At 41.9% G+C, this 14,144-nt stretch overlaps 2 protein-coding genes across 3 annotated transcripts in view; both read left to right on the top strand.

Annotated features, from left to right (window-relative positions):
- The window catches only part of LOC146465725 (solute carrier organic anion transporter family member 4A1-like), a 291,465-nt gene that overhangs the window by 133,412 nt on the left and 143,909 nt on the right, over positions 1-14,144 (top strand). The window lies entirely within an intron of this gene.
- LOC146465736 (lysyl oxidase homolog 3A-like) overlaps positions 2,011-14,144 on the top strand; it is a 12,820-nt gene continuing 686 nt past the window's right edge. For both annotated transcript variants that reach the window (XR_014868193.1, XM_085128177.1), the window contains exons 1-10: positions 2,011-2,331; positions 3,782-3,983; positions 4,260-4,607; positions 5,083-5,277; positions 6,213-6,353; positions 6,598-6,907; positions 7,500-7,629; positions 9,298-9,461; positions 11,642-11,965; positions 13,327-14,144. The exon at positions 13,327-14,144 is cut by the window's right edge. Coding sequence is in view for 1 of the 2 variants with exons in the window: in XM_085128177.1 (XP_084984303.1) it covers positions 2,099-2,331; positions 3,782-3,983; positions 4,260-4,607; positions 5,083-5,277; positions 6,213-6,353; positions 6,598-6,907; positions 7,500-7,629; positions 9,298-9,461; positions 11,642-11,965; positions 13,327-13,508 (2,229 nt within the window). In the remaining variant the exon portion in view is untranslated. The remainder of the gene's footprint in view (positions 2,332-3,781; positions 3,984-4,259; positions 4,608-5,082; positions 5,278-6,212; positions 6,354-6,597; positions 6,908-7,499; positions 7,630-9,297; positions 9,462-11,641; positions 11,966-13,326) is intronic.

Raw genomic sequence — 14,144 nt, 5'->3', positions numbered from 1 at the left:
TTTGTAATAGCACTGGTACCCGTTCTCGAGGGTTAATGAACACGAAAGACTTATTCAATACAGCAGTGTGAGAAAGAAAGAAAGAAAGAAAGAAAGAAAGAAAGAAAGAAAGAAAGAAAGAAAGAAAGAAAGAAAGAAAGAAAGAAAGAAAGAAAGAAAGAAAGAAAGGAAGAAAGTCTAAGTAGAGTATACAACGAAGCATTCTGCTGCACGCTGTAAGAATTACTGAACATGGCACTTTCACACTAGATTACGTCACGTTACGCTGTTTTTGTATATTTTTTTTGTACACCCACCGGTACCCCATAAAAGGTGGAAGGAGCTTGGCATTAGGCCCCTACGTACAACTTAAGACCAAACAAGTAACTAATTACAGATAATTGTCAATAACCAAAGAAAAAAGAAAGAAAAAAAGATTAATGGATAATCCTGTTTGGGTGGTCACTCAGTTCATGATCCTGTATTGATCTGACCTAAAAAGGTATCAAGTAAAAATACTAAATTTTTCCGGTAGCCCTTCTGATACCTTCGTCAGAGTAAAATGACGACTATGAATAATTTAACGATATTTTAAACAAGCGGTTTTGTCATTGTTTAATCAACGTTTTAATATCCCCACAGCTGCAGGTTATAAGGGTCCAGTGAAAATATAGAGCTTTTTGAAAGGTGCAGGGTCCACTGTACATGTGGGCTCGATCACCGCCGCTATTTCGGGTCCGGATTTTCCTCCCCAGGGGTCAGCATGAGCTCATTTCCCGAACAGCGGCTGGTAATCGAAACTAGGTCATACTACCTCGGCCGTCAGGCCTTCCTAAAGGGAGCGGGGAGGGGCATTCCCTTTCCCTCTTCCCCCTTCCCCCTCCCGAAAAGCCTTGAAATGGGAGGAGGGGTGGTCTTAATTTTTTATTTCAAGGAGGTGGCACAAACCTATAGCGCTTACTAATATCTAGGGCCCCCTAGAGAGTACGCTCTAGTCTTATATTTTGACCCCGGGGGGGGGGGGGGGTACTTCCTTATAAGAGGCTAATGGGGATGTGCCGCTGGATGGGGTGCATTTTCACGACCGCATTGACTAGAATGGGGTTGCATTTTCAATAGAGTTACTAGAATGGGGTCGCATATTTTCGGATTTTTGGGGTAAGAAAATTCTATTTAAGTAGGGATTCAAAATGATCTCGGTTAAAAAGTTCAGAAAGTTGTTGTTTATTAAATGTAACAATCACCTCGCATTACATTCCGTTCTTGAAAGTAGATGCATAAATAGAAAGTGACTTAGTTGGGATCACGAAAATTACATTTTCCCAAAAAGTGACTAAAATGGGGTCTATAACTGGCCACAAAATAGACTATAATGGGGCAGGGGCTCTGAGAGGCCAGCGGCACATACCCAGCAAAACTGAACCTAAGTACCCCCCCCCCCCCGGGTATTTTGAGAAAAACTAGCAAAGCCTGGGACACAAACGTGACCATGGCCTACTGCCAAATTATATACCGGGACATTGACCTTGGATTGCCACAATCGTCGATCAGGTGGAAACAGGAGTTATACAAAGGAAGGGGAGGGAGAAAAAGTGAAGAAAATTCCCCCTTTCTTTCCCCCTTTTTCTCGCTCCCCCTCCCTCTCTTCGATTGCAGGCTACTAGCGGATTGCAGATTCAAACGTGCGTTTGCAGCACAGTATTAAGTGGATTTATCTCTTCTTTTGAGAGCCTTGTTGTATTTATAAAAGATCTTTGTAACAAGAACACTGTTAAAAAAAAAAAAAACGTGCAGAATTTAAAGTGCCCCTACTGTATGATCCATTGACATTGACAAAGGCACACTGTTCATCGATTCAAGTGTTGAAGGAAATTCTCAACACCTTCATTCACCGGTGACACATCCGGCTGTTTGTTTTGAGTGATATCATGTCCCCTTAAACTGTCACACACTCGCTTTGACCTGTACTGGCTGCGTGCAGCTGAAGGAAGAACAGTGTAGAGTGAGGGCTCTTTTGTTGCGGTGCAGTCGATCAACCAGCGTCGCTTCGAGTTCGTTCAATTAAAACGCCGGATCGTCGTTGTAACGCAAGTCGAGAACAGATTACTCCAGAATCGAGATGCACTGGATTCTTCTTGGCGTTGCCCTCGCCTTGAGTTGGAGCCTCGAGTTTTCACGCGGCTCAGAGGTTCGCGTTCGTCTTGTCGGGGGAAAGCACAGCTACGAAGGACGAATCGAGGTGTATTACAAGGACGAGTGGAGAGCAGTTTGTGATCACAAATGGGACAGGAGGGCAGCCAGAGTGGTTTGCCGAATGCTTGGATATCCTGATTTGCTACGTTTCACAAAAGGGTGAGTTGATACTGTAAATTAATACACTAGCTCGTTTGCAAGATGTTTTCCTTCAAATAAGAATCGGTGGTTTATTTCTGCATTATTTACTTGTCTCACTTTGATGTAGTGTCTTAGATTAATTACTCAAGGCCTTGCGTGCAGGCAAAGGAAAAACGGTCGCAAAAACTACTAGTATCACGCAAAGCATTTTTGCATCTTCCACAAATTTTCAAACTATTACGCTTCCGTATTTCGTTTTAGTCCGCATTTCCAGGATGGAATCCAGTTGGTGACGGCTAACAATTTGCGAACTGACGCGGACAACGTTTAATCACTAGAAGCGTTTTATAAGCTTGCGAAATCTTCTGGCGGAATACACGGGCGAAACAAATGTTTACCCGACATCTTGCTGCACACAACATTGCATAACTTCCATTTCCGGTACACGGAACGCGGTAACTGACAGAGCCACAGAAAAACGGAAGGTTTTTTGTTTTGGAAGCCATGGAACCCCTAAAACACTCATTTGCCTTTAGGCCTAAACAACATGCAAAGCAGAGAATCCGGCCACCCTCCCCAGCCTAACTCGTAACTCGAGCCGACGAAAGGAAGCAAAAAGGACTACTATGCTGACTGCTTCTAATTAATCGACTCCTCTTCTTTACTGCTCGTATCGTGCTTTGCTGACGTAAGAGTACTTAAAATACCTTGAAAAACTCCTTTCAAGCCCATACCGATTGTCCCATCTCCTTAGCGAGGTGAAGTCCTAACAATGCATAGTTGACAATTTCATGAAATACGACTGTCCATCCCAAAGGTAAAAAAGAAAAAAGTTACTTGAAACACGCAAGTTTTCACTTAAAAGGGAAAGGAAGATTTTTTAGGGGCTAAACTGGTTCATTTTTATATCATGCCTGGTTGGTCTTCTAAATGGTCCGATTTGTGTTATAAGGATTGTTAAAATGGATTACACCTCTGACGATTTGATTTCAGTCTTTTTTGTTTTGGGAAGTGAACTGGTTTGTGTAAAAGGATTGTTTATAGAGTGACAAGGCCATAGTTTTGGCGCGGAAAATTCTGCTAAAGTGGTACAAGATATCGTTTATACTTGGAACGACTTTCGTCTAGTTTTCGGCGGTACACTTTTCTTCAAACTGTATTTCAAAGACCACTTTTCTTTTGGTCAACAGCAAGAACAAGTGTTCTGGTAGGTTAGGTGCTTCATATATAATAATTACCATATATGAAGTACCTACCAGTGTTCTTTGTGCTGACCAAAAGAAACGCGGGCTCTGGGGACGAGAGATGGATACCACAATTTCGACATGACAAGAAAGGTTTTATCGCAGAATTAGATTTTTTCCTTCTGTACTAGGGAACTTGTTTCAAATGAGAATATGGCAAATATTTCTTTTCAATATCACGTTGGCTCAGTGACATACATGTGTTTGGTGTTCTTTTATCCAAGGCATCACGCATATGGTCGAGGAAATGGAAAATTCTGGCTGGATGACGTCAAATGTACTGGAGAGGAAGAATCAATTGACAAATGCTCTCACAGGCCTTGGGGCAAAAACAACTGCCTACCGCACAATCAAGCAGGAGTAGTCTGTAGAAGGCATTTGAGCGACCTGGCTATTGAACCGGAACCTTCTGGAGCCAGCGGCGAGGTACTACACTAACATTTACAATAAAGAATACATTATACTGATGATCTATTTTCTATGTCCGTTGTAACTAACAATGACATATCCATCGAATAGTGTTTTCAAGATTTAAAGGAGTCGTTCAGTTTTCGTTTCAAATGCATTGAAAGAAATGCCCAGAAGAAAAAAAAATACTGTAGACTAGTTTTTCCATTTTGAGTTGTCCCCTGTATTTTGAGACCTGTATAATCTTTTGATGACGACGTACCCATTAAAACGTCCTCTCTTTTTCCCTTTAAGGTTCGAAAAGTCAATGTAAGGTTACTGGGACCGGTTGTAGATGACTACATATCGGAAGGTATTGTCCAACTGGAACACGAAGGAACTTGGGGTTACATTTGCCCTTCTAACTGGACACCTGTCAACTCGTACGTGTTGTGCGGTCAGCTTGGATTCCCAAACACTGAGGTACAGGAGTCATATTCAGAGACAATACAGGACGTGGAGCCTGTCTATTGGCTGGACCAAGTAACGTGTAAAGGATGGGAATCATTCATCGTGTCATGTGATCATTCCGGGTGGGGCCGTCACCAGTGCGATGATTCTCGCGTGTTGAAGATTAAATGCGTTCGGAGACAAATTCTAAAGGTCAGTAGGTGCGCGATCAAGACAAACATAATTAAAGTGTTCAGAATTACAGAGAGAAATCTGAGTTTCTGAGGCAAAATGAATCCACGAGTTATCTTTGTTTACCAGCTCACCCATTATAAACTTTCGACAGTGCTGATCGTTACAGTATGCAGGAAATGTGTCGCATATGAACCTAGTAGATGATCAAATTCGCTACGCGTTCAGTGGTTAGTGAATCTAAACACAAGTGTGGAATGTCATGGGCTCAATCAACATCTATATTGGTTTTAGTCTCTAATTTAGCCCGCGGCGCCGTAGTATTGTGGGTAATTAAATTTGAAGAGAACAGATCACAACAACGGGAACTAAGTCCACTTTAGGAACGATTGTATGAAAAGACACAAACTTGAAATCACATTACATCAATGAAATTTTAACTCCGAGGGGAAGGGATTTTCTTGCGGTAGTGAAACTCATTTTTTTCTCTTTCTAGCCTCTGGACGTAAGACTACGAAGCGGGGCCTTGGTGTCCGAGGGTCGAGTGGAGGTGGAATATCAAGGCTACTGGGGCACCATCTGTGACGATCACTGGACACTGAGAGAGGCTAATGTCGTCTGCAGGTCACTGGGTTATGGGTCAGCGGCTATGGCAGCCACAAACGCGTACTACGGGAGAGGAATGGGAAGGGTAATGTATGATTTTCTGTGTTGTTTGCACGGTTTCTCGGCGAATCTATGATGTAAGTGGCGAATGTTCGTTTGAAACGACGGCTACTGCAAGGTGGATTGTAACCGAAAACGATTTTGTGATCAATTGGGAGTCGAATTTAGTTCCGCTTTTAAAATTTCAAACCAGTCTCTTGCCCAGGCCTCTCTCTCCTTGGTTGCTGATTAGTAGAGACGGTTGCTCGCGGAATGATTTTGGTCAGTGTCAGGTGATAATCGCGCACGCGTGATGTCCATGTCGAGTTTAACTTGTATTCTATTAGCTCCGCTCGGTACAATAGACGGTAACCTGCGTAGCATGCGTAATCGGGGAAGGGGAGCGAGAAAAAGTTCCCCCTTTCCCCTGTCGCTACTCTCACGCTGTACCTTCAACCACTCAAGGCCTCAATGTTCTCATCCATGTAAGGAGGGTGTTCATGCGTTCTGATGAGATCTCATTCGCTCTCATCGTCTCACCTTGCTCCCACCAATAGCGTAGCTCCACTGTTCACTACTGTTAAACCATATACAACTTAAAATTCCTTGATTCGCTCTAACGAAGGGCTAACGCTCTAAACGTCAGCATTCGAATCTCTTTACACTAGCCAAATCACTGACGTTATCAAGTCTGTTGATAAAACCAAACATTCTTGTCGAAGCTGCTGGAATTTGAAGTTCACGTTTCTCCATTGTGTCGACCGGACAGTGTTTATAAGCTCTCTTTAGATGTTTCGTGTACAATAGTCTTCTCGATCTTAGTCCCTTTGTGGTTTACCGTTCGGGCTTCAAAACCTGTCATGGTTTCTGAAATTTCCTCTCTCTTCGACTTCCAACCTTTATACGCTCTCGTCTTTCATCTCATAAATTTGAAGCGGCTAAAGCATTTGTTCGACTGGACTAAAACACTTTTTACTGCAGGTCCTTTTAGACGAAGTCACCTGCAAGGGAAGAGAGAAGGATATCAGGCAGTGCAAGCACAGCGGCTGGCGCAGATCAAACTGTAATAACCACGAAGATGCTAGTGTCAGATGTCACGTGCCACCGCTTCAGGGTCATCAGGTATCAATGGTAACGGTTTAAAACTATTCCCAGGCTTTCACGCGTGATATGGTGGAGAGGGAATGCTTTCGAGACTCTAGAACAATCCTCGAGGAAAGTTCGAGGAGAGTGATGTCCTGAATCTTGCGTTTAACGCCAACCAACGATATCCTTGCAATTCATCAAAAGTCCTTGATTCTGGGAGGCCAGTGTTTCGTTGACATAAGCTAAAGTAACACTGTTTCTTTTTTTCTTTTTCTTGCAGATTAGAATCCAGGGGGGTGCAAATCCCAGGGAGGGTCGAGTTGAAGTGTTTCATGATGGTAAATGGGGAACAGTCTGTGGGGATGGGTGGGGAATCGAGGAAGCAATGACAGTCTGCCGACAGCTCAATCTTGGATATGCGGGCAAAGCTGTTACACAAAAAAACTTCAGCGAAACAAATCTCGAAGTGATCATGTCTGGTGTACGATGCCGCGTCGACGAGATCTCCCTTTACAACTGTCGCCATGACGAGTGGACAAATGCCACATGTAGCAGCATGGACAACTTAGCCGGGGTTGTTTGCGTTAATGGTAAGATGTAAGGTGTTACGTGTGGTAGGATTTCGAAATATTTACTTAAACCTTTAACCCCTAATATCAAAGGCCAAATTCTCCTATCTTGTTCCCATGCTTCTTATAAAAGTACAGCGGTCCGTTGTTGTACCACTCTCCTGTTGTGTTTCTTGATCGTAGGCATCCACGCTTCGGGAATTTCAACAACAGGAGAGTGGTACAACAACGGACCGCTGAGGGAACAACTTCTCGCCGGAACAGTGAAGATTGAAATGTACCAATCACAGCCGACTATCGTGATATAGATGGTGCCGCGTAACCAGTCGACCTCACTGCCTGATGAAGACTAGCAGTAAGCAGTCGAAACGTCGCGATTTACAAAAATTGACTACATCGTGAGACAAACGATAATGCACTTATGGTTATTGTATCTACCACGATGAACAACAACAACCTTTTTCTCGACATTAAAATTAAAATTTTTTCTGTCGACTGTTTTAAAATCGTAAAAAGGTCATGACGGCTAAGACTTTCTAAGTTCTTTTAAAAGCGATGTAGCGAATACAGAATTAAGTAATTATTTGACTTTGATACATTTTCCTTTTCTCAGCTTTACCTGATCTTGTACTCGACACCGATATGCTCAAACGCTACATGGAGATGAATAGAGTTGCCTTGCGCTACCTACAATGTGCTTTTGAGGAGAACTGTCTGTCTGCTAGTGCTGCGGAGGAGATGAGGTAATTATACCGTTTGATATCCAAACAGGAACCTGGAAGTACTTGAGTCGCCTCTCCTGGCTCTCTACCCCTTGTATGCTAGTACCAACCAGTAGGGTTCTTAAAGGGGAAGTGTCACGAAAATTCGATGTCATTTCAAAACCCCAAAATGTTTGTCTGACAACAGAAACAAAAAACTAGTTGTCTAGTTTTGTTATAAATTATCACCCCCGTGCAAAAACACTGTCGCTTAGTGCCTCTGGCCAGAGACAGAGTTGGCCGGAATGGATTGAAACTTGAAAAATGTTAGGCTAATGTTTTACAAGTTTTCGTATATTTGTTTCCAAAATGCGCTAGAACAGAGTACGAGTTGTTCCTGTCAAGAATTGACTTGATTTCTCTCATTTCGTTTTTCTATAATTATTTTGTAGCAAAGTGAAGGTCTTATTTCACCATTTTTAACAAATCAGGTCAAAAACCCCTTGATACTTCACCTTTAAACCGCCACGAAGAAGACGGAAACTAGAACGTCACTAATCAAAAGGTTTACCGGGCAAACGAATAGATCTACACGAGCATTTTTCTTTTTGGTACATACCTTTGTGTAATTCATTGAAACGGCAAGTTGAAATGACCGACGAATTCAGGCTTTTTGAAGAACGTGAAAAAGACAGGACATTGGATTTTTTTTAATCCCCCTCTGAACTTGAGCGACGTCCCTACGGATTCTGGGCCTCGTTTTACCGAAAGCAGATTAACGCTGATCCTCGATTAAAACTTAACCGATGTTCTCAGCTCGCTCTCGTTAAAAATGTGTTTGAAATTTAATTTTAAGTGAATGGTAAAGAAACGTCTACGACATAACTGAGGGTCGAATCCTTTTACTGATCAATTAAACTCGAATCAAAGTTCACGTTAACCCAGAATTAGCTTAATCGTCTTTCGAACAACCGAACATAACTGGGCCACATTATACAATTTGAACGAGATAATCCGAGGCCTTGTCCACACTTATGCGCTTTCAAAAGTATCCGTTTTCATCGCGGCGAAAACGAAGCAAAATATTTTCATCCACACTAGCGTTTTCGTATCATTTTCACCTATCCACACTAAAACGCTCGAGAACGATGAAAAGGACTGGGACCTGGGATTACGCATGTGTTAACCATCCTCCATTTTGGATATACCGTATTTTCTCGATTAAACGCCCCCGGCGTTTATTGAAAATTCTTCAGTTTTGACCCGGCGTTTATACAAAGCCGGCGTTTAATCGGGGTCCGGCTTTTAATCGAGAAAATACGGTATGCTCCGATTTGGACTGGAACCGATGGCATATGATGCTTTTTACGTCACCGTTTTCAAAAGTCTCCGTTTTCATCGGTGTTTTCGGGCGTTTTAGTGTGGATGATAGGCGAAAACGTTTCAAAAAGTATGCGTTTTCAAACGAAAAGACATTAGTGTGGATGGGGTCTGAACTTTGATAAAAGTAATTTAATGGGAACGTGAATTTCAGTGGCGTTTCGTTGGTATTGCCGTCGTTGTTACTGATTAAAGTTCCTAAAATATTGTTTCGTTGACGTAGCGCTGTTTCCGCGCTGTATGCCACTGAATGGATTGGGCGCATCGGCCGACACAGCGTTTTAACAGAACGTCAATCGTAAACGGTTATTGTTGGGTTGTTTTACACAGGCATTCAGTATGGCATCGACGGCGACTACTTCGTTTTAGCGTTAAGGTTGAGAATCGTGGGCTAGATCATTTCAGACCATCTGTAGACAAGTCGAGCTGGGAATGGCACAGCTGCCACAAGCACTTCCACTCCATGGAGTCTTTCTCCACTTATGATCTTATTCGTAAGTAAGACTTTTTGATGTCTAGTATTTCGAGAAGTGTTCAAGGTTATGAAGACTTCATACAAAAAGATAGGGAGTCCAACGAAAAAAAGATAACAGATTAGTCGGCCAGTCAGACAGACAGACAGACAGACAGCCCGTCACTTGGTCTGTCAGCCAGCCAGCCAACCAAATATATAGATAGACTGACACGAATGTTTGGCTTTATCAACGTAGTTAAGGCAATTTGGACACAGTAAAGAGATTCGAGTGCTAGCTCTCTTTACGGTGATCAAATTACCTTGTCAACTCTGTAGGTTAAACCAAACATTCGTTTCCATTTCCCAGGGACGAAGCACAGTTTCTTTAGAAACTAACCTCTTATAAAGACAGACAGTCTATCTCATTGACAGACCAACGGTTCGAGAGCCGGAACAGGGACTCCTATCGATAGAGTTAGAAACAGTCAGTTAGCCAGAGTGACAGGCAAACTGGCGGGAAGACGGTTATTTGATTCCTAGACTCGGCGTCATACATCAAATGTCAGATTTAAAGTTAATTTATTACTTCATAACCATTTATAGACAGCAGGCAATTGACAGTTTATTTCATTTAGTAAAACGCCAAGATCACTTCTAGAAGCTTTCAATGATGTGCCATCTGCTTATAGTCTAGTTGAAAAATATGTAGAGGACTGGGGGAAATCATTGATAAATAAAAAAATGTCAAGACGGTTATCTAGAGAGGTAAATGAACATCAAAAAAACAAACAAACAAACAAAACTAGACAATAAAATTGAGTTTAAAGAGGCACAGTATGTTACAAATTAAATTTGTATAGCGCATAATTCCACGACGAGATGATCAAATGAGCTTTACAGCATGGGGACACCCTCTAGATCGAATTGGATTTTAAAAGTTTTGGTTTTTTGAGGAGAGTGGAAACCGCAGTAACCAGAGAAAAACCTCTCGGAGCAAGGACAAGAACCAACAACAAACTCAACCCACATATGACGCTCAGTCCGGGAATCGAAACCGGGCCACATTGGTGGGAGACGAGTGGTCTCACTACTGTGCCATCCTTGATTCCCCCTCAATAAAACAGAGAGGTAGATAAAGCAGAAGGAAAATAGATTAACAGGAAAATTAAGCCAGCAAGCAAACGAATAACGAACTACATCACATAGTCATACAAACATACAAAATGAATCTTGAAATAAATGTGATGGTATATTTCCAGCCTGGTAAATGAATGAGAATGATGTATTATTCCAGAAAGTGACACAGGCATACTCGGAAAAAAGAAATCCGAGTGCTCCTATCAGGAGTCGAACCTAAGACCTTCCGATTACTAGTTCGGATGCTCTACCACTGAGCTACAGCAGATTCGTGGGAGCTAAGGCCATTAAACTAGGTTCATGGGACAAATATCCTGCATACTGCTAGGATTTAAATGTCGAACGTTAAACCATTAAACTAGGTTCATTTAATAGGTTCATTTCACATTTAAATCCTAGCAGTATGCAGGATATTTGTCCCATGAACCTAGTTTAATGGCCTTAGCTCCCACGAGTCTCTTGTAGCTCAGTGGTAGAGCATCCGAACTAGTAATCGGAAGGTCTTAGGTTCGACTCCTGATAGGAGCACTCGGATTTCTTTTTTCCGAGTATGCCTGTGTCACTTTCTGGAATAATACATCATTCTCAAAATGAATCTTTCAGCCAAGAAAAAACGACATGTATAGGAGAAAACAAGGACAAAACGGTCTTAGCTGCAGTTGTTCAAAGAGTAGATAACTTTATCTACCCTTAGGCTATTAACTAAATATTACATTTTATCCGTTGGATACCGAGTTATCCACTAGATAAGGTTTACTTTAAAAAAAATTCTGGCTTGAGGGGGATTCGAACCCGCAACCTCTGCGATATTGGTGAAGTGCTCCACCAACGGAGCGATCAAGTAAACTGGGAACTGGTCAATTTTAAGAATTCGTAATTTACCCGAACGGGTGGAGTGATCAGAGGAAGACAAATCTATGAAAAAATGTGTAAGGTTTAATTTACGCTGTGGAACCTGGAAAATAAGTTCCCAATACTGTTAACAGTTTTTCATTGTCGTCAAAGTTAGTTTATCTCTGTTAGATATTTTCGTGTATCGTCACAAATAAATACTAATGGCGTCATGAATTTTATCGTTGTTAGGTCAAAGAAGCGGCAAAAAAGTCGCCGAGGGTCATAAGGCCAGTTTTTGTCTGGAGGACACCAAGTGCGATCCTGGATTTGAACAGGTCTGGAACTGTACTGATAAAGGAGATCAAGGAATATCGCCCGGATGTTTTGATATTTATCATTACAATATCGACTGCCAGTGGGTTGATGCTTCGGACTTCATGCATGGCTCGTTTGTTCTCAGGGTGCACGTTAACCCTGGGAATCAAGTGGCCGAGTCGGACTTCAAGAACAACGTTGGAAAGTGCTCTTTGTATGATTACGGACGCTACGTTATTGTCATCAGGTGTTGGATTGGTAAGTTTGTCCTTATAAAAGGGACTGTGTCACCCCAGGTGCATGCGCGCATTGATGAGAAGTACAGTCGAACCTCCCCTTGCGACCACCTCTCTTGAGCGACTACTTTTCCAAAATACCAAAAATTTCCCAGACAAATCACTACAGTTGGAAGCTCTCGTAAGTGACCACCTCTCTCGCGACCAATTTTGGATATGACAGTTTTCAAATTTCTTTTGTTTTTAACCTCCCCTAAGCGACCACTTGTCACATACGTCCTGTTATCTATCCCCTGTCCGAAGTTGGACAACTTACCGTTGTAACATTATCACAATACATTCTTGGGTAGTTCAGGGGACATAATGTCACAATCGGAGGTACCGGGTGTCCAGAAATAGACTTGCCCCATTCGACGTATTAGGTAATTTATCACAGGCAAACCATCAACTTGGATACTGAGATTCTTTGGCAATATAATCTTGGAAAGTTTTTAAACGTTTTTGTGGCTACTAAACCTCTGGAGTCACCTTATTCTAATGAGTGCAAAATTTAGGCCCCTTAAAGCTCTTTGTTGCAATATTTTTGAAAGCTTTTTCAATGGCGGAAAAGCAAAAATCCCGCGACGAGTTTTATACAAATTAGTTTCAACCGGACTCTACTGCGCATGTGCCCCAGCTGACAAATTCCCTTTAAAGGTGGATCACAACGGCTTCCAGCTGTTCCCAGCACATACAATTTGGTAGATCATTACTGTCACTCTTTATCAATTGATACTACACTTATGGCATAAAAGGAATGCTTAATCATTTGTAAACAAGTTATGGTCGTTTTTGGTAAAATAGGCTACCATAGGCTACAATATAACCTGTGAAAAACGGCCGTAATCTTAGCTTTAAGTGGTTATAACTGAAAACGAGCTCAGTGGCCTTCCATTTTTTATAGGCGATGTAGCAGCTCTCATAACGTCTTACGTGATTGGCTTGCAACCCTTCTAGAATAATAGAACGATACCCCCCCCCCCCCCCTCCCTCAAAGCAATAGCAGCTTACGAGAGCTGCCACACTGTTTCTTGTTATGGAACTGCGATCGGCTTTCTCAGATACAGCTTTTTGTAAAGTTTAAATTTACAGGGTTGTAATATTTAAGAAATTAATTCATACGCAAACGATTTGTCATAAACCGCGCCAGAATACCTTCATATTACTTGGCTTTGGTATTAATAACGGATATTTCTAAAGAAAGCCTTAAATGTAAATATTTTTTTCTCGGACCAATCCGAGATGCGCAGTGCGTATGCGCAGTGGCAAAAGGACGAACCGTCCTTAATACATTAGAGTAGGAGTTGTTGAGTAAACAAAAAACCCGGGTATGCTTTCTTTCAGATAACTGCGACAGTGGAATAGAAACGCGTGGCGGCAACGCTGGCGCAAATTGCTGCGTTTTTCCGTTTCTGTACAATGGCAAGCTCTATCACGACTGTACCACAGATGGTTACAGTAAGGCATGGTGTTCCACAACGTATGACTTCAAAAAAGACAGGAAATGGGGCCTGTGCCACGACTAGGAATAAGAAAAAACGTTTTTTCCGACAGGACCTTTCCCGAAGAAGAATATTAAGTACTTGAACACGCTACTGGTACGACTTCCAAAGGGATATTTTCAGAATATTACTTGTCGCTTGAATCTTTTACTTTACCTTATATAAGAAATATTTTTAATTACCGTAAATGCTCGAATTAGCGTCTCCCTTCAAATAAGCGCCCCCCCCCCCCCCCTCCAATAAGCACCCCACTTCAAATTAGCGCCCTCCACCCCTCCCAAAGGAAAAAAATATACGGTATGCAGCACAGGCATCTTTCATAAATAAACCAAACAGTACAAATCTTAAGCCCCATCCACACCAACAAAACATGTTTAATTAAACCAGGTTTAACAAAATGAAAATTGGTAACAGAAAGCTGAACCATCGGCTTTGACATAGGATTCAAGTAAACTTAACTTACGCTTTCATTCGTGTTAAATCTGTAGTCGACAAAAATCCGAAAGCAGCTTTTATGAAGGAAACAATTTTAAACTGTGTTTAACTAAACAGCTTTTAAACGTGTTTAAGCCTTTGTGTGAATGGGGCATTAGACCATTAAAGTCTTGCAGGGTTTCTTCTCATTTTTTCGAGGGATATATCCATGTGACTGTATAGGCT

This window comes from Pavona decussata, unplaced genomic scaffold, assembly GCF_977016875.1.
Source record: "Pavona decussata unplaced genomic scaffold, jaPavDecu1.1 SCAFFOLD_155, whole genome shotgun sequence".
Classification (NCBI taxonomy): Eukaryota; Metazoa; Cnidaria; class Anthozoa; order Scleractinia; family Agariciidae; genus Pavona; species Pavona decussata.
Note: the sequence above shows the minus strand (reverse complement) of the source record. Positions and strands in the feature narration are given on the sequence as shown.